Source organism: Pipistrellus hanaki (assembly GCF_964339955.1).
Source record: "Pipistrellus hanaki genome assembly, chromosome: 9".
NCBI lineage: Eukaryota > Metazoa > Chordata > Mammalia > Chiroptera > Vespertilionidae > Pipistrellus > Pipistrellus hanaki.
The window spans coordinates 42,933,030-42,958,420 of NC_140511.1; the positions used below are offsets into that span (position 1 = coordinate 42,933,030).

Below are 25,391 nucleotides of genomic sequence, written 5' to 3' on the forward strand. Positions count from 1 at the left end.
ATGAGTAGGCATTATCAAGCTAGAATAGAGTATCTTTTCTGTTTTTCTTTTCATCTTCACCCACGTATGTTTTTCCGTTGGTTTTTTAGACATGACACGTTTTTGTGCAATATTTTGAAATATAGATGTGAGAGAAACACATTGGTTGTGTCCTGCACGCCCCCTGATCAGGGCCCGGGCCGGGGAGGAGCCTGCAACCAAGGTAGTGCCCTTGACTGGAAACAACCCAGGACCCTTCGGTCCACATGCTGACACTCTGTCCACTGAGCCAAAGCCGCCACGGCTCTTCTGGTGCTTCGATTTTCTGCATTTCCTTTTCTAAAGTGCCTCTTTGTGCCTCTTACCCATTCTTCTGTTGGGGTATAATACTTTGTGGTACTTCCTGAAAATTCTGCTCTAACCTTTCCAATGCTCAACACCCTAGGGGGAGCTAGTGGTTTTTTACAGGTAAGGAAACGGAGGCTCAGAAGTGAAGGGGTTTGTTAAAAGACACGGGCTTAGTGACAGCCCTTCTTTACTGAGCTAATGCCTCCTGAGGCCACTGGGCTTCAGCTAAGAAACCTTCTCGGCCCTTCACGCTCTGCAGGGATCCTGTGGTCCCCGCATCTGCTGACCATTCCATGAGCTTATTGTCTCCCTGGGGAGACCTTCTGTGCCCCTGGCCCTCTGGATGTTTTTCTGGACTCTTCTCTCCAATTGTAACGATCCAGATGTGGTTGTGGTCATTTCATTCTTGTCATTCTCCATCAGACTAGGAAGTCCCCGAGGACAGGGAGCCACGACCAGCATGATGCCCGGAATACAGTAGGTGCTCAATAAATGTTTACTGGAGGAATTGTCTGTTTCCTTGTCTGCATCCCCAGCCCCTGGATCCTTTCTGAGGGTTGTTGGGTCTGGGTCTGAGCTGCCTCAGGGTTCCCAGCACCACCACCACCTCCAAGGGGCACAGGGAATGTTTGATAAATGAGTGAGGGAGGGAGGAGGCAGCTGCATCCAATGCTGGGGACAGATCCAATGCCCCCAGGCCTTTCCTGCTTTGGAGATCTCCCCAAATCAAGCCCTGGTTTCTGATTCTGGCTCCCCCATGTTGGCACGCCCCTTTTCTGCACCCCCCTTCCCCCACCCTCAATTGCTGACCTTCTTCCCTGAGCCTGGTCTCCCTCAGAACCATCCTTTCTTTACTTCACCCATCACTTAAACTTTCTTTCCTCCAGCCCTCCCTCCCTCACCCACCTCCACTGCCTCATGCCATCACCATAATTCAGAGACACGTCCCCCCTTCCCCCTTCCCCTCTCCGGTCCCCTAATGCTGGTGTTCTAGGACTCTGTTCAGCCCCCTTCTTACTTTCTTCTTCAAGAAGCCTATCCACCCTCTCAGATTCCAGCCAAAGGTGAGGTAACCACGCCCCAGGCTTTTCCAAAACCCTTCCTGGATATCTCCAGTCCCTGTTGATCCTAGCTCCCCCCAGGTGGAGGTCTCCACCCCAGTTCAGGACACCGCCTGGCCTCCACCCAGGTCTGTTATCTCAGGATGGAATCTGAGTAAAGGGGTTTGTGTGGGCTGTGGGTAACAAAGATTTAAAAAAAACAACACACCACTAGGGCTTAAAAAAAAGTAGATACTTATCTCATGCAAAAATCTGCATTAATGGCCCCACACTGGAATGGTCAAAGACCCAGGCTGCTGCCCAGCTGGCATGGCTCAGTGATTGAGTGTCGACCTATGAACCAGGACGTCACAGTTCAGTTCCCGGTCGGGGCACATGCCTGAATTGCAGGCTCGATCCCCAGTGTGGAGCGTGCAGAAGGCAGCCAGTCAATGGATTCTCTCTCATCATTGATGTTTCTCCTTCCCCCTTCCTCTCTGAAATCAATAAAAAACATATTAAAACAAAACAAAACAAAAAGAACTCGGCTCTTTCTCTGACATCACCATGTGTCTATCCCCCAAACCAAAGTTCCTTTTGTCCCCATTGTAGGCTCTGCAGCAACAGCACCTGCAGTGGATTCCCGAGGTGGCCGGGGGGCCCGGGTCTCCACTCCCTCCACCGGCTGCGCAACGCCCCAGGCATTTCTATGGCGTTTAACTCCCCCAGGTCCCTCCCAGGCACCCGCAGGCCAGAATGATGGAGCTGAGAGGGCAGAACAGAGGAAGCCGGCAGAGCGGTCTGTCCTGAGACTGGTCAGCAGGCCCCTGACCACGGGCCTCCGTGTAGCAGCCTCCTCATGGCTCTTTCCTCTGTTCTGCCTTTAGATGGCCTTTAATGTTCTGGTCTCACCCAGCTTCTTTTTTTTAAAAAAAACATGTTTTTATTGATTTCAGAGAGGAAGGGAAAGGGAGAGAGAAAGAGACACATCCATGATGAGAGAGTGGCTGCCTCCTGCACACCCCACACACGGGATTGAGGCCGCAACCCGGGCATGTGCCCTGACCGGGAATCGAACCGTGACCTCCTAGTTCATAGGTCGATGCACAACCCCTGAGCCACGCCAGGCCATCACCCAGCCTCTCAAGGCCCCACTCCTCACACACCCAACCCCTGGGCCGAGTTGAAACTCACTTGCTCTACCTCCAAGAGCAGCGCATCTCTGCCTCTGGGTTTTGTGTGCACAGAACCTTCTCCAGGAGCAGCAGCCTCCTCTCGGCCTGTTGGGCTCCTCCTGCCTCAAGCTCCACCTCCTCTAAGAAGCACGCCCTGATTTCTCCCTCTGCCGAGCCCACTCCTGCCACCGGTGGTCTGGAGAGTGGCCCTGAGACAGCCGGGGGCCACATGCTGCCCACCCCAGCTCTCTGCCCGTCCGTCCCCGGGCGGAGCCCAGCACAGGGCTGGCCCAGGCTGTGCTAATATGCTCCCTCCCCCTTCTGCTGGCAGAGCTCCCAACAGCCTTTAACATCTGGTTCCGATGCTCCCCTTCCTCCCCCTCCCCCCCAAAGATCTCTCCTGACCCTGACCGGGGTCATGGGCATCCTCTGAGCACTCCTCCCCCCGCAGCCACGCCTCCCTCAGCCACAGCCGTGACATCACTGCGTCAAAACTTCCCGTAGTTGGGAGCCGGTATGGGTATGGGTTTGGTTTTTTGGGGGCCCACAACCAACCCAGGCCTGAACATGCCGTGTCAGTAAAGGTTTGCTGAACGAATGGAACATCATACCCAGCTCCTATGCATCCCTCAAAACCCAGCTCAAATGCCTCTTCCCAGCAGCTCTCACTCCCTCCACCCCCATCTTCCCTCGCTCCCTTATAAGTGACTCGAAAGCATGCAGCAGATTCCTCAATTACAGTACATGTCATATATATATATGTGTGTGTGTGTATATATATATATATATATATATTATATTTTATTGATTTTTTACAAAGAGGAAGGAGAGAGGGATAGAGAGTTAGAAACATCGATGAGAGAGCGACATCGATCAGCTGCCTCTTGCACACACACACCCCCCCCCCCAACTGGGGATGTGCCCGCAACCAAGGTACATGCCCTTGATCGGAATCGAACCCGGGACCCTTCAGTCCGCAGGCCGACGCTCTAGCCGCTGAGCCAAACCGGTTTCGGCCACACATATTTTTGTGTGAGCAGCTTCACACGGCTTCTCCAGCTCTCCGTAGCTCAGGGGGCCTTCTGCAGGGCCAGGCTCAGGCTGCTCTGCGCCTGTGCCCACAGGGCCTGGGTCCAGAAAAAAAAAAAAAAGGGCTCAATAAATAGCTGTCGGTGAGACACCGGGTCCGTCCTGCCGGGCGGGCTCAGCGGGCCTGCCGCCGCCACTTGGCGGTGAGCTTCTGCAGCAGCTCGTGCGGCCGCCGCCGGAACTTCTTCTGGGTGAAGTAGAAGAGGATGGGGTCCAGCACGCTGTTGGCGCTGGCGAAGGGCCGCGTGCCCTTGTAGGCGGCCGCGAAGGCCTCCAGCACGGGGCAGGACACGCCGGGCGTGGAGCGCACCGCCAGGTAGGCCGTCTTGGTGACGTGGAACGGCAGGAAGCTGACGGCGAAGACGGCGGCCACCACCACGGCCATGCGGGCCGCCTTGCCGCGCCGCTCCTGGGCCACGGGCCCGGCCGGGCCGTCCCGGCGGCACAGGCGGCGGGCCAGGCGCCAGTAGCAGGCCAGCAGGGCGGCGAAGGGCAGCAGGAAGCCGATGACCGTGAGGGCCATGCCGTAGGGCAGGTACCGGGCGGCCAGGGCGGGCGTGCTCAGGTCGTAGCAGACGGTGCGGTTCCGCTGGGTGCCGGTGGAGGCGAAGAAGGCGGTGGGCAGGCACTGGGTGGCCACGGCCAGCCACACGGCCCCGCACACGGCCCAGGCGGCCCGCCGGCCCCCGCGCTTGTGCCAGGGCGCCAGCGGGTAGCAGATGCCCAGGTAGCGCTGGAAGCTGATGCAGGTCAGGAAGAGGATGCTGCCGTGCAGGTTGGCGTAGAAGAGGAAGCGCACCAGGCGGCAGGTGACGTCGCCGAAGGGCCAGTGGTCGCCCCGGGCGTAGTTGTAGATGAGCAGGGGCAGGGAGCAGGCGTACAGCAGGTCGGCCAGGGCCAGGTTCAGGGTGTACACGGCCGAGCGGGTCAGGGCCCGGCGGGACGCGCAGAGCTGGGCGATGACGCAGAGGTTGAGCGGCAGGCCGGCCGCCAGCACCACCGAGTACACGGGCGGCAGCAGCAGCCGCTTGAAGTTCTCCCGGAAGACACAGGTGGTTGGCGGCGAGCCCAGAGCCTGGCTGGTGTCGTTGTGCCACTCCATGGCTGCCCCGCCGGCCGGCGTCCTACATCTGGAGAGGCTGGGGAAGCAACGCACCACCGGTCAGTGACCACGTCCACTGGCCGCCCGGTAGGTCCTTGTTTGCCCCTCTGCCCACCCGAACCATCTCTGATACCCCCTCACAGAGACCCCCAGAGACCCCCCAGAGACCTCACAGAGACCCCACAGAACCTGGAATACAAGAGAGAGAAACAGATTTGTTGTTCACTTACGTATGCATTCATTGGCTGATTCTTGTATGTGCTCTGACCAGGTATTGAACCCACAACCTTGGTGTATCAGGATGATGCTCTAACCAACTGAGCTACCCAGTCAGGGGTAATTTCTATATATAATATCTATTTCTCACCAGACTTTCTGGTGAACTTTTATTTTTTTAAAATATATGTTGTTTTTTTTATTTATTTCAGAGAGGAAGGGAGAGGGAGGGAGAGAGAGAGAGAAACATCAATGATGAGAGATAATCACTGATCGGCTGCCTCCTGCACGCCTCCTACTGGGGATTGGGCCCACAATCCAGGCATGTGCACTTGATTAGAATTGAACCCGGGACCCTTCAGTCCAAAGGCCCATGTTCTATCCACTAAGCCAAACCAGCTAGGGCTGAACTTCTTGTCATCCTTCAAAATCTGAGTCAAATGTCTCTCTTCTGTAAGTGGAGATGGATAGACTTTGATTTGAATCCCGAGTTACTTCCTGGCTATGTGACCTTGAGCTATTGATATACCTTCTCTGAGTGTCGGCTTTCCTATGTAAAAAATGGGGGAGTGGTGCACCTACTCCTCAGGATGTTATGAGGTTAGAGGCACTAAATCATGCTACCCAGGGCTTCCCCAGGCAGCCTGGAGTTTGGAGATTGTGGTCCTGGGGGGCCTGCCTGTTTGACTCTCCTTCTAGACTGGATCTCCTGAGGAGAAGTGCCGGGTCTGGCGCCTCTCTGTCTGAGTCCAGCCCGGGATCCAAGGCACAAAGACCGTGGTAACTCTTAATGAATCAACATAAACAAAATATTCACACACCGTGAGCTGACCAAGGGCAGCATCTACCTCCTCGGCCTGGACTCCATCTTCCAAAGCCACGGTCCTTCTTTTGGCTGCAGTTTTCTTATCTGTAAAATGAGGGAAGGAGGTGATTCAGGAGTTCCCTAAGCCTCCTTCCACTTGGCAGTGTTTCCCAAACTTCTCTCATGATGAGAATCACCTGGTGGAGTTGTTAAAACACAGATTCCTGAATCCCAACTAAGAAGTGCTAAACTAGAATTTTTGGGAACATATAGGTAAAATTGTATACTTAACTAGTGCTCTAAGACAGATGTTATATACAGAGCACTAAGTTAGGTATGCAATTTTACCTATATGTTCTCAAAAATTATAGTTTAGCACTTCTTAGTTGGGATTCAGGAGTCTGTGTTTTAACAACTCCACCAGGTGATTCTCATCATGAGAGAAGTTTGGGAAACACTGGTTTAAAGCTACCAAGGTTGGTCTGGCAGAGCCACCGGAGCCACAGCGCCCTCTGGTGGCTAGAGTAAAAACAGCTTTCCTGGAGGCAGACAGCAGAGGGAGCAACCACACCAACCGCTTACTTAACAGGGAGGGGAATCCAGACGTAGTGCGGGGGAAGCGGCTGCTTAATCTTAGCGAATGGGAGGCAGAGCCCAAGTGGGAGTTGGAGCCAGAGCCCAACCCCCTGACTCAGGAGAGATCTTGGTGTAGCCCATGGACATGGAATGTAGAGGTTCCAAGCCCAGCCTCAGAGAATCAGGCAGGCTCGGTTCAAATCCTGACATCCCTTCTTCCAGGCTGTTCAACCCAGGGCATGCCACTTACCTCTTCTGGGCCTATGTCCTCATCAGAAAAATGTATGCTAGGCCTGACATGCAGCAGGTGCTTAATAATCGCCATGCCTTGCTGTTCTATCCTACACCTGGTCCCTCCACTCATCCCCCCAGGCTGAGGTTTGGGGGAGCCAGTAGCACAAATGCCGTAAGGATTTGCCCCTGGTGGATGAGCAACTTCCTGTTGCTCACTTCTCAACTGGCATTTTCGCATTTCACTGGTGTCCACAGAGAATTCACCACTTCACTCCAGTGGACCTGTGAGGCAATGCCATTGAGACAGTGAGTCAGATCCCCCCCCCTCTGTTACAGATGGGAGAAGCTGGGGCCCAGAAAAAAATAAAGGCACTCAGAGGGTGACAGAGGGTGGAGGCCGAGAATATGGGCTCTGGTCCAGATGCCCAGGTTCAAATCCCGGCTCTGCCACGTGTGAGCTGTGTGGCCTGAGGCTCGTCACTCAGCCTCCATGCCTCCGTTTCCCCATCTGTGAAATGGGGTAACATAGTACTGCCTCACAGGGCTGTTGTGAAGATCAGTGCTTGGCCCAGGGCAACTAATGTAGATGTACCTGCTAAGTGAAGTTACCAGATTTTAAAGTTATAATAGAGCAAAACATAACTCCCCACACTAATTTCTTCCAACTTGAAATTTTTAAAAAATATATATTTTATTGATTTTTTTTTTTTTTTTTTTTTTTTTTTACAGAGAGGAAGGGAGAGAGATAGAGAGCTAGAAACATCGATGAGAGAGAAACATCGACCAGCTGCCTCCTGCACCCCCCCCCCCCCCCACACTTGGGATGTGCCCGCAAGGTACATGCCCTTGACAGGAATCGAACTTGGGACCTTTCAGTCTGCAGGCCGACACTCTATCCACTGAGCCAAACCGGTTTCAGTCTGAAATTTGATTTTGATGAAAATATTTTACCCGGATGCTGGGCAACAGCAAAATGATGATGTTTGGATTCTCTAGTCTGTTATATCACATGCCTTATCACCTGTAGTTACCTAAGATTCTTGTGGATTTTATCCCATGAGTTAGGGGTGCTGGGTGCCCAGCTCACCAGTTAGGCACAGGGGGAGGCCAAGGAGGAGGCCTGGCAATAGCCCCACTGTAGCAGGAAGGCAAGATTAGTACAGGCAAGATAAAGTTTATCCATTCACCTCTTCACTCATTTGTTCAGGCCATTCTCTCGTTCATGCATTCACTTTCTGGTTTCTGCATGTTGGGCATTTAATGAGCCCGCTGGACGCATGAGGACCCAGAATATGGATGCTGATGAAGGCAGACAGATACAGATACAGACATACATATGCACATTTACCTATACTTATCCAGGGTGGGGCCAAAGGTAGGTTTGCAAAAATAAATTGTCTATTTTGGTTTGTTAGTTATTGTCTTATTATCTACAGCAGTGGTCGGCAAACTCATTTGTCAACAGAGCCAAATATCAACAGTACAACGATTGACATTTCTTTTGAGAGCCAAATTTTTTAAACTTAAACTTCTTCTAACGCCACTTCTTCAAAATAGACTCGCCCAGGCCGTGGTATTTTTAAAAATATATATATTTTATTGATTTTTTTTCAGAGAGGAAGGGAGAAAGATAGAGAGCTAGAAACGTCGATGAGAGAGAAACATCGACCAGCTGCCTCTTGCACACCCCCTACCGGGGATGTGCCCACAACCAAGGTACATGCCCTTGACCGGAATCGAACCTGGGACCTTTCAGTCCGCAGGCTGACGCTCTACCCACTGAGCCAGACCGGTTTCGGCCAGGCCGTGGTATTTTGTGGAAGAGCCACACTCAAGGAGCCAAAGAGCTGCGTGTGGCTTGTGAGCCGCAGTTTGCCGACCACGGATCTAGAGTAACAACTATAAACCTACTTTTGCCCTACCCAATAGATGGGCTAGTCTGAGGGGAGACCGGTGCGATCCACAGGATGGAAGAGACTTTGCAGAGGAGGATGAGGGAGGGACGTGTCCCTGAGGGAAGAGGAGGGTTGCCCTGGGTGCAGAGGGGTGTGAGGACGCTTGGGGTGGTCTCAGGTGGGGAGGAAGATGGAGCAGGCAGGGCCTGAGAGGAGAGCAGCCTGCCGGGGCAGAGGGTCCTGGGGAGGAGGAGGAAGGAGCTGATGGGAGGAACCGTGCTGCACACCCGAACCCTTCTTTGAGAGGCCTGTCACCCCCAGACACACCCCAGAGAGCCCTCTGGCTTCCGTGAAGGAAGCAGGGCTGCACGGGAGGGTCCAGGGCAGACCTGCTCCAGGCCTGGCTGTCACCTGGCTCCCTCCTCCATCCTGCCTTCCCAGGACATAGGAGCGAGCTGTTCTCCCAGTCCTGGCAGGAGCTGGTTCCGAGAGAGAGAGAGAGAGAGAGAGAGAGAGAGAGAGAGAGAGAGAGAGAGAGATCCCCCCCTGCTTCCAGGCAGCAGCGACACTGGTTTCCTACAGCCATCACATCTGTCACCTGTTCTTGGACCCTGAGGGCCAGACCAGCTCAGACCCCAGCCGCTTCCTGGGCTCCACTACTCTGCCTGTGGTGGAGTTTCTAGATGGTTCTGATTACCTCCTTCCTTGCACCCCTCTGTCCGATGGGGAAAAACTCAAACTCCTGTCCTGACAGTCAAGCGTCTGCTGAGCCTTCCAGCCTCATCTGAAGCACCCCAGGCCCCTCAACGCTGCCCCTCACCACACTGGTCCCAAGACTCTGAGACGGCCAGCAAGCCAGGTCTCCTCCTCCTCCCCAGCCGCCCCATCTTCACCGTTCCCTTCACACAAAGTGCCATTCCACCCGGCTCTGCTCCTCAAAACCCTGTGCCCATCAAGCCCCAGATCCAATCTTGCTTCTTCCTTTCTTTAAAAAAAAAAAAAATGTTTTTATGGATTTTAGAGAGAGAAGAGGAGAGAGAGAGAGATTTTTTTTTAAAAAAATAGGTTTTTATTGATTTAAGAGAGAGAGAGAGAGAGAGAGAGAGAGAGAGAGAGAGAGAGGGAGACATCGATGTGACAGAACATGCATCAGTTGCCTCCCAGAAACTGAACCCACAACTGGAATCGAACCGCTGACCTCTGGGTGCACGGGAAGATGCTCACCCAACCGAGCTCACCAGCCAGGGTGCTTCCTCCTTTTCTGATCCCCCGGCTGGGCGGAGTCCCTTCCTCCGGGCACCCCCAACTCTGTGGGCCTCCCTTAGGTCAGCGCTAAGCCCAGCCTGCCTGCCCGAGGTCACAGCCCCCGTGTCCAGCCCCAGCCCCACTGCCCGCCGGCCCGCGGCCCCGGACGCACCGACTCACACGCAGCCTCCTGTGCCGAGTGCCCGCCGCGGTGGCCGGGTGAGTGGGAGCAAGGGGAAGCCAGCGAGGCTCCACACCCTCGGCCGGGTGACACCTCCGAGGGGCGGGCGGCTTCCTCTGCTTCCCGGCAGGGCTGTCCCTGACTGAAATAGCCCCTGTGGGGGCCACCCCCGCCCGCCCGCACACCCCCAACACCGCGGCCTGGCGGAAACTGGGCCTGAGGAGCAGGAGGTCGAGGAGAGGTCTCCTTCCCGGAACCCTCCCCCACCGCAGAGGAAAGAGCGATGAGGAGTGGAGACAGCAGGGGTGGGTGGGGGTGGGAGGGGGTGGAGGTGGAGGGGGAGCAGGGGGACCAGAGGCTGCTGGTCCAAGGTCAGCCCTACAGACCGGTGGTTGGCAAACTGCGGCTCGAGAGCCACATGCGGCTCGTGTGGCTCCTTGAGTGTGGCTCTTGCACAAAATACCACGGCCTGGGCGAGTCTATTTTGAAGAAGTGGCGTTAGAAGAAGTTTAATAAAAAAAATTTGGCTCTCATAAGAAATCTCAAACGCTGTGCTGTGGGTATTTGGCTCTGCTGACTAATGAGTTTGCCGACCACCGCTATAGACTCAGCAGTTTCCTTTTGCCTCAGCCTCTTCTCAGTCTTCTCACCTGTCAAATGGACAGGCTAGTGACTAAAGAGCGCCTGACTCCTCCTTCAGCTGTCACACCCAGAGCCGTCTTCCCACCCTCCCACTCCTCCGTCCCCCACCCCAACCTGGCTCTCCGTTTATTCAATAGCTCGTTGGCTGACGTGCCCAATCCTCCACGTGGCTATCCACTTTTGCACCCTCTCCCTCCCTTTTTAGCTCTCTCCCTTTTCTCCAAAAGCATTTACTGCACACCTACTATCTGCCATCAGCTATTCCCCCATTTCCCCGTTAGCCGGCCCAGGGCTCACTGGGAGTGATAGGTAAGGGCTGTGGGGTTTGAGGCGATGCCTCTGAGAACTCACCTGAGCGCAGTTCTGCCTGAGCCAGTCCTCCCCCGCCTCCTCCTGGCTGCCAACCCAGGACTCAAAGCCGTGGGCCCGGATTCTTGTTCTGTCTCGGCCCCTATTCACGGTGTGATTCTGGACAAGCCCCTTCCCTCTCTGACCTTCCTGATAGAGTGTGGTCAGAATGGCCACCGGCAGGCGGTGAGGCTGAGCTGCCAGAGGGAGAGGGGACCCTTTGGTTCTGTACAGTATAAGCACCGACCTCACCCCCAAACCCATCTTACAGGCCAGCAGAGTGAGGAACCAAGTCAGCGCCCAAAGTGTAGACCAAACCGAGAGCATTCAGGTTTGAATTGCCGGTGAGCACGTGGTCAGTCGTGCATGCATTGAACACCTCCTGCATATGCAGGTCTGCTAGGAGGCTGCTTGTGCAGGTGAGAAGCATGGCTCTCGGGGCCTGATTTGAGCTGTGCTGGGATCCACAAGGGCAGGGAGGCCTGGCCTTCAGTCCAGCAGCCAGTCCTCTGCTGAACTCCTGTGGTCACACTCCGCTAGGGTGTGTCCCCAGAATGGCACCGGCTCCGAGGGCTTCCTGGGGGTGCCAGCCTCGGGCAGGGCTTGGGACTCGGTTCCTGCCGTCTGCGGGGAGAGCTCAGGTGTTAGGGCTCCTAGGTCCACCTGGGAGGGAGGGACCTGGACAGGCTCCTGGAGGAGACATGCTTGTTGCTGGGCCTTAAGGGGCCAAGGGGACTTGAACTTGGAAAAGTGAAGGGACATCCCAGGCAGGAGGCACTGAGTGGGGCTTGGGCCTACTTTGTGTGGGAGATGAAGGACAAATAGTGTGGCCAGAGCGTGGGATGAGCGAGCCAAGAGGGACCAGAGGGGAGGCCCGAGGGGGCTGACCCATCACAAGACCCCCACGCAGAGCCCCAGAGCCACTGCCAACCTCAGCCCTCCCCACTGGGCTTCCCAGCCTCTCTGCCCACGTGCACCTTCTCTCCTCTGCCTGGGACGCTTTCCCCATCCCTCGCCGAGCAACCCTTGCTTCTCCTTCCTGTGGTTTTCTCATCTGTGGGAGGAGAATGATCATGGTACCTTCCACACAGGCTGGTGTGAGAATGAACTGAAATGAAACCATGTATGTGAGGTTTGGCCCTGGCACACGATAGGCACTCAATAAGCATTTGTTCAATGAATGAGTCCACTCCAGGCCCAATCTAAACGCCCCCTCAGCCCACCACAGTCTCCACTACTTCCTGGGCCCTCAGCACCAAGTACAATTTCCTAACGGCGGAGCCTGGGCCGGATGTTTTGTCCGCAGCTCTGGGAGGGGGAAACGGAGAGATTCTTCTCTCCATTTTACAGATGAAGAAACTAAGACCGAGGCAGGGCCAGTGAGTTTCCCAAGGTGTCCCCCAGCCAGGTGGCATTTCATCAGGGTCTTTCTGACTCTATACCCCCCTTTCCAATATTCCCCCCAAGTTCAGGGGTTCCCAGGGGAGTGTCTTCCCCGCGCTGAGGGCCTATGGCCATGAGATGGCGCCAGCAGACTGCTCTGGACCAGCAGTCGCCAACCAGTGGCCCGCGAGGTCAAGGTTGGTGACCGCTGCTCTGGACCACTGGCCTCACCGTCAGACGGGCTTGTGGCAGGTCTGCACGCAGCAGGGGCCTCCCTGCAGGGTTGGCACCGAGCAGCCTCAGGACCAGTTCCCAGCCTCCTCCCCTTTGACTCACTCCCAGCCTTCCTCCTCCTTATCATTCCCAGATAAACTCAAGCCCTATTCTGGGCCCTCACCTGTTCAACAAGAGCCACTGGGGCCATCGGCAGGATGACAGGGCCAGTGCTGAGCCCTGTCCACCTGAGCTAACGGCCCTGGGAGCAGCCACCACCCCTTCCCCTCCCCGTGCTCTTCACAGAAACGCTGGGTGCAGTCTCCCACCCCATAGAACGGACAGCCTTTCTACAATTCAGGCAACAGCCGTGGGGCAGCGTATGCCTGCAGAAGCACTTGCGCTCAGAGGTAAGGAAGCACTGACGAGGGTTGAAGCTCCTTGGGCTGCTTGGATCTTATGGTCCCAGGACGCCCTGCAGATGCCTTAGCGGCCGCCCCTCTTCCTCTGCCCCCGCCCCACGGACCTCGTGTCTGGAAGGGATGAGGAGGCCTGCTGGCCAGAGGCAGGAGCTGGAAGCCTGAGTCACGCCTGCCAGCCCGCAGGAACCGGCCCAGACCAGGCTGGCTGTGGGAAGAGGCCTCCCAGCCTTGGCTGCCCTGCCTGCTGGGAACCGGCCCGGAATCCCCCTTCCCAGCCCCTGGCCTGTGAACGGAGCAGCAAAGGCACAGGATGGCGGGGGCCAAGACCCAGCTTCCTTCCCCTGAGGAGTCAGACAGGCCGGGAGCCATCACCAACGTGCTGTGTGACCTGGCACGGGCTCCCCACCCTCACTGAGGCTGCATCCCTGGCTGGGAGACAGGGCTAGCCACGGCGCCTATCTGACAGGCCCGGCGTGTCCTCTGTGCTCCCGTCACCAACCCAGCCCCGACCCAGACAGCATCCAGCCCCCTGCAGTCCAGCTCAGGCCGGCCCGAGGCCAGGCTCCCAATGCCAGTGTCTCCCTGGCACCCAGAAGACAGCGGGCAGGGGCCGAGCCACCCCCTTTTGGAGGAGTTTTGGCCTCAGCTGTGGTACCCCTGACCACAAAGGCGGGCAAACCTGGCAGGAGGAGGGCACCGGGAGGACAGGAACGCTGATCTCTCTTCTCTTTCCCACTTCCCCTCCTCACCTCCGTCTCAACAGGAATTAAAGCGGGAACCGAAAGAGCCATTCTGAGTGCGAGGAAGGGGAAGCTGTAGCTCTGGGGAATTTGGGGCCTGCGGCTGCTTCCTTTGGCTGCTCTCCAGCCTGTATGGGCTGAGCAAAGAGGGAACTTGCCTCTCCCGAGCCTCTGCGAAGTGCCACGCCACAGCTGTCCATCACTGAGCTCACGTCATCCCCGCCACAACCTGGACGTGGACTGTGCACCGAGCTCGGTGCAAAATGCTTAACGTGCCACGTCCCATTTCCTCCTCGCAGTGGCCACCTCCACGCTGCAGATGAGGAAGCTGAGGTTGGCAAAGGTAGCAACAGGTCCTCTCTTGGGATGAGATGAGGAGGCCAGACACCATGATGGCCCTGGTGAGCCCAGGGCTGAGAAGTCACAAGTGGCCTTGGGGCTGAGGGAGAGGGAGGGAGGGAGAGAGAGAGAGAGAGAGAGAGAGAGAAACAGCTCTTGCCGAAACCGGTTTGGCTCAGTGGATGGAGCGTCGGTCTGTGGACTGAAGGGTCCCAGGTTCGATTCTAGTCAAGGGCATGTACCTTGGTTGCAGGCACATCCCTGGAAGGGCGTGTGCAGGAGGCAGCTGATCAATGTTTCTCTCTCATCGATGTTTCTAACTATCTCTCTTTCTTCCTCTCTATAATAAACAAATAAAAAATATATTTAAAAAGAAAACAGGGCACAGAAGGCAGCAGTGACAGAAAAGGGAGAGTCGTGGTGTAACAAGTCATGCCCTTGGGGCGGCAGCTCCTCCTGCCCAGGGCTCCGGGAGATCCCAAGACCCTCCTATCAACCCCTTTCCTGGAGCTGCTGTGCGGGGGTCTTTGTTCTTTGCCTGCCCCCCCCCCCCCCCCGGATGTTCAGTTTTTCCCTGAGGAGGTGGATCACTGGGGCCTCTCTTCAAGCAAGAACCAGCCGGTGAGCTGCAAGCAGCGCAGTTGGCTGACAGCTTCCGTCGGTGTCTTCAGGACCCACCCATCCTCTGAGAGCTGGGAGGAGATGGCCCCGGTCCAGCCGCTTCACCTCTCTGAACCCTCCTTTCCTGAGCTACTTCACTGCGACAGCGTCTTGGCTGCTCAGCAGGCGCCAGCCTTTGAGCTATGTGCTTTCATGGCAGGCTCCCGTTTGCTCCTATAACAAGCCAGTGTGGTGAGTTGGTTTTTTTTAAAATATATTTTTATTGATTTTGTACACAGAGGAAGGGAGAGAGATAGAGAGTTAGAAACATCGATGAGAGAGAGTCATCGATCAGCTGCCTCTTGCACACCCCCTACTGGGAATGTGCCCGCAACCAAGGTACATGCCCTTGACCGGAATCAAACCTGGGACCCTTCAGTCCCCAAGCCGACGCTCTATCCATTGAGCCAAACCGGTCTCGGCTACTGTCCCGGCTTTAGAGACGAGGAAGCGGGCTTAGAGAAGGCCGGTGACTTGCCCACGGGGGCCCAGGGAGCCAGTGGTGGGCCAGGGCTAGGATGCAGGTCTGAATCGTGATAGCGCCTGTGCCCTGGAAGAGAGGTGACAGCTCCCTGTGGGGAGACAGAGGCCAGAGAAACCGGGAACTCGCCCAAAGTGTCCGGTAAATGCACCATGCCACCTGCCTCAGGAACACCGTGGGCTGAGAAAGGACAAAGAGATGGCGGCCAGGAGATAGGGAAGGAAGGACCAGTCCCAGGATCAGTGTCAGCCACACTCCCTCCGTTCTGCAACTTTGTTAAGAACTGGGCACACAGAAAACAACTCGGAGACCATGTGGATTCTGGTAACAGAGAGGAACTGACAGGACTACTCCAACCATGGAGACAGAAGAGAAGCAGTCCAGAGATGGAAGACGCTGACGACGCCTTGCCATAATAGCAGTCAGCAGCTGTGTATCACTGCAAAATGCCCAGGACCAAACCAGAGAGGGTTGGACCTGCATTACCACCATTTGTCCACCATCCAGAACTGTAATATCATTGCCGACATGTACACATAAGGAACTGTTTGACACTGAAATTGGATCTCAAAAGAACTGGTGGCCCAGAAATAAGCTACCTACAGACTGATTCATATGCCTTTCAGCATAACAATTATTGCTTGTCTCATTTTTTATTCTTATATTTCCAGTAGGACATGATCTCACTCATCTAGGGGAAATGATGAACAACATAGACTGATGAACAAGAACAAACCCAGAGATAAGGAGCCATGGGTCAGGCTGTCGGACCTCAATGGGAGGGTAGGGATAAAAGGGAGAGATCAACCAAAGGACTTACGTGCACACATATGAGCCTAACCAGTGGTCAAGGACAATAGGGGGGTGGGGGCATGAGTGGGGGTGGGGTGGGGATTGGAATGGGGGGTTGAGGACAAATATGTGATACCTTAACCAATAAAGAAATTAAAAAAAAGAGAGAATTGGGTACAAGGGCTGCTTTGTCTCTGGGGCCCCAGAGACCAGCATGGGTGCCAGCTCCGAAGAAACCCTGGGAATGTTGAAGGAGGGGACCCAGCCTGTGGAGAGGCGCCCTGTGGCTCTGTCCTTGGTGCTGCCTGGATCAGTAAGATGGTAAAACGTCTTTGTCTTGGATGATGACAGAGAGGGCGTGTTCAGGGGGAAATAGAGTAATGAAGTAGCACCCCTGAGCCTTCCTGGGTACCCCAGGCCATGACCCTCCAGAGGGCAGACCACCAACACTGCTTGAGTGTTTCACACACCAAAGGTAGGCAGCTTTGTCATGGCTCTTACAGGTGAGGGTGTGGAGGAAGCCCGAGAACCCCTCCACTCCCATGAAAGACAGACCCTGCCTTGGCCCTGCTCACCGTCCCTAGCACCCAAGCCTACCTGGCAGAAATAAGAGACCAAACCGGACCTCAGAGTCCAGATGTCAATGACAGGACTCTAGCTCTGGACCCTCAGGGCCAGAGAGGCCTTAAGAGCATCTGACCCAGAGTTCTCCCCAACCCCTGAGAGAAGGAGGCCCCCTGAGTCCTCTTGGACTCCGCTTGCATACTTCCCATGATAGGGAGCTCACCCCTTTCCTCCCAGGCCACTGCATCCCACCCTGAGAAGGCTCCATGGGAGATGTGGTGTGTCACACCAGCCCCTGAGATCTGCCCCTTGGCAATGCCTTTTCCCTATCTGGCCTGCCTTGGGGCCACCAAGCCTCAGGACTGCCCCAAGACTATCCATCAGTCCATCTTCCTTCCCATGGGACGCCCAGCTAGGGGTCCTAGTGGTGGAGCCCACAAACCAGGCATGAGGCCAGGGGGCCCTGAGCATTTCCCAATCTGAGGACAAAGCCCTTTGCCTCTGTCCTGCCTCATTCCCTGCTTGGGACCTGAGGGTGTGGGTGGTAAGAAGGGCAGCATAGTCCCTCACCATTTTGGGAAGAGGAAACTGAGGCTGCCAAAAGCGTAGAGCAGTGGTCGGCAAACCCATTAGTCAACAGAGCCAAATATCACCAGGACAACGATTGAAATTTCTTTTGGGAGCTGAAAACTGACTTCTGCACATGGGCCACGAAGTTTTTAATTGCACTGTACGTGCACGCCTGCACGTGGTATTTTGTGGAAGAGCCACACTCAAGGGGCCAAAGAGCCACATGTGGTTCGAGAGCCATGGATTGCCGTCCACTGGCTTAGAGTGTTACCAAGGCTATCATCACTCAGTAGTCTTCCAATCAGCTGGACTGCCTTCCACCAAACCCAAAATCCTCACCATCAAACATCAGCCATGTGGGGACTGGGGCCCCATTTGTAGCCAACGCCATGTGGTGTGGGAGGAGCAGGCATCAGAGGGTGGCTGGGGCAACTGCCCGGCTGAGTGTAATGTGGGAGGTCAGCAGTGACTCGGTGGTTCCTGTGAAGAGGCGTGTGCTGTTGCATGTGGAGAGTGAATTGAGAACAGAGGACCCTCTGCTGAGGCCACTCAGGTCTTTGGGAAGACAGAGGCTATCAAGAGGGCTTCCTGGAGGAGGAGATTCTCTGGTGGAGTGTAGACCAGGAAGTGGAGCGTGTTCCTGGCAGGGAGAGCTGCTGGAGATGGGAGGGCATGGGGCAACTGCAAGTGTTTGTATTCACAGGTCATCAGAGCCAGGCCCCGACGGGTCTCCCATGCCAGGCTACACATTTGGCATCTGCCTTGTGGGTGCGAGCCAAGGAGCCTGTGATGGTTTGTAAAGCAGGGCAGAGGTGTGATCAAATTTTGAGATTTAGGGATTCCCGTGTGCTGCTGGATGGAGGACAGGTTAGAAGTGGTTATAATCCAGGTCAGAGACAGTAGGGCCTGAAGTGGGGCCTTCCCCTAGGACAGAGGGGCTCCCGTCTGGGCTGGGGGAAGGGGCCAATCAGCGGCCTTGAATGCCAGGTTCATAGCAACCTTTCATCCCTCTTCCACACACCCCTCCACAGCCCTGACAGCCAGGATGCTAGAAAGACAGATGGGGAGGAGGCGTGGCTTCTCAGAGATGCCCTACTCTGGTCTTCAGGTCACGGAGGGAATCCAGGGTCCAGAACAGACAAGAGGATGGCCTACAGCCCGATAGTGAGCCCATGGGGGCTCCTGCCCTGGACCCCGTTCCCAAGCCTGCTTCTCCACTCTGCCCCTCTCCTGGGGAAGGAAAGGCCGGGCTTTGATAGATGGGGACTTGGAGGAGTCTGCCAGGCCCATGCAGGCCCTCCCATCTCCCATTGGGGAGGGAGTCCTTAGAGCTTCTGGAGTTCTCTCCTCTGCTTCTCCCCACCAGCTTGCCGCTGGGGAAACCAAAGCTCAGAGAGGAGAGGCACGGGGCTCCTGGGATATAAACACGGTGATCTGGCCGATGGTGTCAGCTGCAGAAGACAGAGTACTTGGGTCCTAGACCCTGTCCTGATGCCGGGCAGCTGGGTTCCCGATTCCTGAGGACTCCCAGCTGGTGACTGGAGCTCCTCCAGCACAGCCTGTCCCTGGCCCGGCCCCCGTGGTCAGCATTGTTCCCGGGCATACTCCCCTCCCAAATCCGTCTGTGTCTCTGCAGGGCATGGCTGAGGAGGACAAACAGGAAGGAACCACGTGCCACCTGCTGCAGGGAACTGTGGGTCTGGGCTAGTCCCTGCTCTGGTGGAGTAGCCCGGCTCCACCCTGCCCAAGGGAGTCAGATTCCTGTCAACACAGCTCAGCCAGGGTGGGGCTGGAGGGAGGCCTGGCTCTGGCCCCTGGGGCTTGCAGACTCGACCAGGCCTCCTCAGTGCCTGGCCTTGTGCTTGACTGGGTCCTACCTGTGTGTGGGATGGGCTGGGGGAGAGCAGGGGACCTCATGGGAGGTTTGTAACTGTTTAACGTGGTCAGTGCCAGCTGCCTGCCATCTTCCATCTCCCGGGCGAGGCCAGTGGGGCAAGGCCTGCTCATTGCCATTTCCCTGGTGGGCAAAGTGTGGACGGAAAAGCGGCCACATACTGGCAAGCTCCGGGGAGGCCTGCTTGCTTACAATCTCAGAGACCTGAAGTACCCACATAGGATGGTCTGCAATGAAAACTTTCCAGCTAAGAGCAGGTCTTGGCGGGTAGTCACGTCCTAGGCCGGTATCTTCCCTGACAGAGGTCAATCTTTACCTAAACTGGCTATTATCTTTCTGCACCGAGGATGACAGACCTTTGGAATGTCAGGGCAATTTCCTTATTTTTCCAGACCCCCAAGGGCACAGCCTCTGCACCAGAGCAGAGGTCACAAATACCCTCGTTGTTATTGTTATCGTGCTAATTGTTGACTATTAACCATCCTATACCCACCAATGTGTCCAATCGTTTTATATTTTATAAAATAAAAGTATGTGTTTGCTCACTTTATATTCATCCAATCCCAGAGATTCCCTCCCCTCCCCTCTCTCTTCAGCCTCCCTAATCTATCACCAATGAATTCCATGGAACCCCCTTACATCCTGCCCTTTGATCCTGATGTATAAAATAAGCGGTAAAACTGCCATTTTAACTATTGTCAGTTTGGCTCACATAAACTCACAAAAAAGTTCTTACAAGTTTGGACGTTTTCCTACGTTGGCAAAACGGAGGCCCCATTTCAGATCAATCACCAAGCCTGCTTGGTCTCCATCCTGACTGTCCCCTTCCCCGAAACTGTCCAAGCTCTCATCCTGCTGACTGTACCTCAGCCTGGACTGCAGCCACCCACGCTCTCTGTCTTCCATCTATCTCCCTGACCTGTCAATCCGCTTCCTTTCTGCAGCCAGAGGGATATTCGCTCAGCAAAAACCTGATCCCATCGCTCCCCTGCCCAAGTAGTTCATGGCTTCCCTGTGCCTGAGGATCAAGGCAAACCCGACCCCGCTGACCTCCCTGTTCTCAACACCCTCTCCCACCCCTCCCGCATGACCTCAGGGCTCCGAGCTACTTTCAGTTCCTGGGACCAGCCGCGTTCTCCTTCGCTCCCTGCTCAGCGCTGTGTCTGCCCCTGGACCGCCCTCTCCCCACATCTGCAGCCAGCAGGCTCCCGCTGCGAACCCAACAAGGAGGAGACCTGGGCTCTGTTCTCAGGAGCTCCCTGTAAACCAGGCACACGCACCTGAAGGCCCACCAACCGAGGCAGACACCACGCTGCAGAGTCCTGAGGGGGCCCTGGCAAAGAGATGGCTCTGCAGGCACGGAAGGCTCCGTGGAGGAGGCAACCACGAAACGGCCAAGCGTACGCGGGGGCAAAGGCATTTCGGGCAGAGGGAACAGCCAGGGCAGAGGCTGCGTGAGGCGCCTCGAAGGAAGGTGGACACAGCTGGAGCTGCCGATGCACCAGGGAATGTGGTTGGAAAAGAGGTCCACACAGAATAACAATGATACCAGTATTGAACCTTCCTGGGTGCCGGATGCATATTATTCTTAATCCCTGTGAGAGGATAGAACTGGTTTTATCTCCATTTTACACCAGGCCCAGGGAGGTTAGCTGACTTGCCCACGGTGGCACAGAGAGAATGAATGGTTACTGGGCTGTGAACCCAAGCCTTTAACTGTGGAGTCCGTGGTCTTAGCTTCTGCGATACACCAGGGCTAGGAAAACCCAGCCGCTCGATTGCTCTGCTCACTGCCCGGGACCCAGCTTGACCCGGGCTCGCCCTCCCACCAGCTGTAAGGCTCCAGAAAAGCTGCCTCCTCCAGGGACCAACCGAAAGATGAGGAAGGTGAGGGATGCCCTTTCAAGATGAACCTCATGAAGCATTTCTTGCTTTGGGGAGCCTCCTCCCCCATTTCCTGGTAACCTTGTTCATTCAAGGGGGGGCACCTGACCCAAAGCTGATCAATCAGAGCATCCATCAGGACCCCTGACCAGTGACTGGTTCGGGGGAAGCCAGTCAGAGTCTGTTCCAGGAACTTTGGTAGAACCAGACGAAAGGTCCTCTCCCTTTTCCTCCAGGATTATTAGCTGTGAGGACACCTGGTGCTTCTGGGAAGATCTTGGGTGGCAGTGTAAGAAGCCATTAGGAAGTCAGCAGAAAGGACACAAAACGAGAGGGCTGATGGCATCGCTGTCACTGCTATGTCTGATGTAGGACTACTATGGACCCTTGCTTTACATAAACTAGTACCTTTACTGCCCAAGCTAGTTGCATTGTCATCTGCAATCAAAACAGCCCTAACCAAAATGACACCAAAATCATAGGCAATAGCAGAAAAACAAAACAAAACAAAAACAAGATAAATTAGAACTCATCACAATTAAAAACTTTTGTTCACCAAAGGACACTACCAACAGAATAAAAAGACAACCCACAGAATGGGAGAAAATATTTGAAACCATTTTTCTGATAAGGGGTTAACATTCAGAATATATAAAGAACTGCTACAATTCAAGAACAATAAACAGGACTCAATTCAAATATTGGCAAAAGACCCGAATAGACATTTCTCCAAAGAAAATATCCAAATGCCCAATAAGCACATAAAAAGATGTCACTAATCATTAGGAAAATCAAATCAAAACCACTGAGGCCTGGCCAGTGGTGCTAAAAGGTTAGAGCATTGGACTCAGCGCTGAAGGGTTGGGGGTTCGATTCCTGGTTGAGGGCATGTACCAAGATTGCAGGTTCCATCCCTGGCCCTGGCTAGGGCACATGCGAGAGGCAACCAATTGATGTGCCTCTCTCACATCAATGTTTCTCTCTCTCTCCACCCTTCTCCCTCCTTCCCTCTCTTCTATTCTCACTAAAAAAATAAAATAAAAATCAATGGGAAAAATATCCTTGGGTACAGATTAACAACAACAACAACAACAACAACAACAACAACAACAACAAAACACAATGAGCTACCCATTCACATTCATTAGGATGGCTATTATTTAAAAAAAACACTAGGAAATAGCAAGTATTGGAGAGGGTGTGGAAAATTTGGAACCCTGTTCACTGCATCATTTGTAAAATGGTGCAGGTGCTGTGAAAAAGAGCTGGAAATTCCTCAGAAAAAGAAAAGTAGAATTACCATAAGATCCAGCAATTTCACTTCTAGGTGAAAAGAATTGAAAGCAGTGGCTCAAACAGATATTTATACACCGATGTCCATAGCCGCATCATTCACCGTGGCCAAAAGGTAGGAACAACCTAACTATCCACAACAGAAGAATGAATAAACATACTGGTACATCCACCCATACAACAGAATATTATTCAGCCTTAAAATAAAAAGCAAGGGAATTCTGGTACATGTGACAACATGGATGAACCTTGAAAACATGATGCTAGTGAAATACGCAAGATGCCAAAGGACAAATACTGCATGGTCCCACCTTCGGGAGGGACCCAGAATGGCCAAATTCACGGAGACAGAAGGAAGAATAGTGGTTCCCTGGGGCTGAGGGAGGAAGTGGTTTGGTGGGGACCGTGTTTCCGTTTGGGAGATAAAGTTCTGGAGATGGATACGGTGATGGTGGCACAACACTGTGAATGTGCTTACTGCCACGGAATCACACACTCAAAAGGATTAGATGGTAAATGTTATGTGTGCCATAAAAAAATATATAATTTGTCTTTGCCCCTGGTTCCTGACACAGAGCTCCTAATCCCTTGGAATTTCCTGAGTGATAGGAGCAACTCTTGTTCTAATGCGTTGGCTCTTGGCAGGCCCGTAGGGAACTTCCTGATGGTGGCTGGTCGCCAAAGCCTTGATTTGGTCTTGGAACTTTCAGCCCCATCCCCTCATCTGCATGGCTGGGAGAGGGGCAGGAGATTGAGTTCAATCACCAATGGCCAGTGACCGAATCAGTCATGCCCATGTGATAAGGAAGCCTCCTCATAACCCTAACCCACAGGGCTCAGAGGGCTTCTGGGTGGTGAAAGCATGGGAATGCCGGGAGGCGGTGTGGCCGAGAGGGCATGAAGCTCCGCCCTGCACCCCTTTGCCCATCCCTGGCTCTGTGCCTCTCTTCCATCTTACTGCTCCTGAGTTATTTCCCCTTATAACAATCCCATAATAATAAACAAAGTGCTTTCCTGAGTTCTGTGAGCTGCTTTAGCAAATTACCGAACCTGACTGAGGAGGGGGTGGTGGGAGCTCCCAATAGATAGCTGGTCAGTCAGAAGTGTGGGAGGCTCAGCACTTGCCACTGGCATCTTGACTAGGGAGGGTCTTGGGGACTGAGCTCACCTGTAGGGTCTGTGCTAACTCGCAGAGCTGGTGTCAGAACTGGTTGGTGCAAGGAGGAGAAGACCCTGCCCAGTGGGTATCAGAAGAGCGGAGAGTAAAAATGTACATTTTGCCACCAAAACGAACGAAAATGTAAAATTTACCTTACATACTAAATATAATAAAAAAAATCACGTAAACAAAAACAGCTCCAGCCATGATATCTGTGTGTCAGGAGATAATCCTCCATGGGTCTCTCAGGTTTCTGCATGGCTGCTGAGCAGAGACTGCCCGCCCTTGTTCCAGACCATTTCCTCCCCGGGATGCTTGCATAGCAAACAGCCTTGGGAGACAGTGATAGTGTCTCCCTCTGGAGAAAAAGGCCGGGTTGTTGACTGTCTAGTCTGACAAAGATGGCGTCTTCCTCTGGGGCAAAGGTCAGGCAGGCTTACGGCCCATTGCGAAATATCCGAGCTGCCCGATGTCCAGCTTTCTTTCTTGTAATGCGACCCAAATAAGGCAGGTATTACCTGGCGTCCTTTCACTGCCTTGTGGGAATCGGGGCTTGAGGGACCCGTGCTAATGCCTATGGTCTCCCTGTGACTATTGCTGTGAGAAACAAAATTCTTTGTCTCTGGCCGGGAGTCAGGTGTTCTGCCAGCACCCACTGACACAGCAGCTGGCTAACTGGTTAACGTGCAGGCGTGGTGACCCGGCAGCTCCCTCACAGTTCTCCATCCCGCTTGCATCGGAATCTCAGGTGGGAGACACAGGGGACCTGTGTTGTTGACAATTCTTTGTGACAGGCTTGTGAGGAGCCTGCCCCAGAATGAATCCCAGGAAGAGGTGGTTCCCCTAAGGAGCTGGCACTTTTCCTCCTCTTAGAGGCTGCTTCTCCCTTTTTATTTTTTAATATGTATTTTTTTTTTAATATCAGAGAGAGGAAGGGAGAGGGGGAGAAACATCAATGATGAGAATCATTCATCGGCTGCCTCCTGCTTGCCTCCTCCTGGGGACCGTGCCTGCGACCATGCCCTGCCTGGGAATCAAACCGTGACCTCCTGGTTCACAGGATGACACTCAACCGCTGAGCCTCGTGGCCTAGCTGCTTCTCCCTTTTTGCTTTAGCTGCTAGGAAGGTCCAAGTCCAATATTTGTGCTCTCCTATCTTAGGATCCAAGTTAGTCTTAACCTTCTGGGTACCTTCTATATTCATGCAACTGTTTTCTTTTTAATGAGGACGTACTTCACCTACAGTAAAATTCACCCTTTAAAGAGTACAATTCAGTGAGTTTGAGTATATTTACTAGACGGTGCAACTATCTGTACTATCTAATTTTAGATATGTTCATCACCACAAAAGAAATCCTATACCCATTAGAAGTCAGTCCTCATTCTTCTCTCCCTCCGTCCTGTGGAAGCTACGGTACTTACCTACTTTCTGTATGTGTGGATTTGCCTATTGTGGATTTGACATTTTAATTCTGGCTTATTTTGCTTAGCCTGATGTCCTCAAGATTCGTCTGTGTTGTAACATGGATCAGAATTTCATTTTATGGCTGAAGAATATTCCATTGCATGGACAGGCCATATTTTGGTTACCTGGTCATCACCTGATGCTCATTTGGGTTGTTTTCACCTTTTGACTATCATGAATAACACTGCTATGAACATTTGTGTATAAGTTTCTGCGTGAATGTAGATTTTCAACTTTCTTGGATATATAGCTAAGAATGGAGCTTCTGGGTCACATAATAGCTCTATGTTTAACTTTTTGAGGAACTGAGACACTGTTTTTCAGAGTGTGGCTCTTCCACAAAATACCACGACCTGGGTGAGTCTATTTCTATCTCCCATCCCCTCCAGCAGTGTGGGAGAGCCCCACTTTCCCACAGCCCCGTCAGCCCTTGTTTTCATCTGTCTTTTTCATTAAAGCCATCCCCGTGGGTGTAAAGGGGTATCATACTACCATCTTGATTTGCGTTTCATCAATAGTTTCCTTTTTTAAACGGTCATTCCCACTTTCCCATTTTATTTTATGTATTTCCGATTTGAGGCCTGACATCTTTTGTGGACAAGCACCCCGGGAGGTAGGAGAGGCATGGGCATCAGGCATCCTGGCTTTGAATCCTCC

General features: G+C 53.9%; 1 protein-coding gene and 1 long non-coding RNA gene across 9 annotated transcripts in view; one reads left to right on the forward strand and one right to left on the reverse strand.

Moving 5' to 3' along the window:
* Positions 1 to 1,908: 1,908 nt before the first annotated feature.
* Positions 1,909 to 25,391, reverse strand: part of P2RY6 (pyrimidinergic receptor P2Y6) — an 89,476-nt gene continuing 65,993 nt past the window's right edge. For 2 of the 7 annotated variants that reach the window (XM_084893422.1, XM_084893421.1), the window contains exons 2-3: positions 5,771 to 5,859; positions 1,909 to 4,770 (exon numbers count right to left, since the gene is read on the reverse strand). In XM_084893422.1, the coding sequence (XP_084749548.1) occupies positions 3,747 to 4,770; positions 5,771 to 5,793 (1,047 nt within the window). In that variant the 5' untranslated portion in view covers positions 5,794 to 5,859 and the 3' untranslated portion in view covers positions 1,909 to 3,746. Of the gene's footprint in view, positions 4,771 to 5,770; positions 5,911 to 6,210; positions 7,200 to 9,876; positions 10,121 to 25,391 lie in introns of those variants that run through there. The other 5 variants (XM_084893423.1, XM_084893425.1, XM_084893424.1 and 2 more) reach the window with 5 other exon arrangements.
* On the forward strand, positions 10,407 to 14,206 carry LOC311627163. 2 transcript variants are annotated; one of them, XR_014795846.1, is made up of 3 exons: positions 10,407 to 11,294; positions 12,343 to 12,510; positions 12,626 to 14,206. It is a non-coding gene; the product is annotated as an uncharacterized lncRNA (long non-coding RNA). The 2 variants fall into 2 exon arrangements; XR_014795845.1 differs by having other exon boundaries at positions 12,343 to 14,206.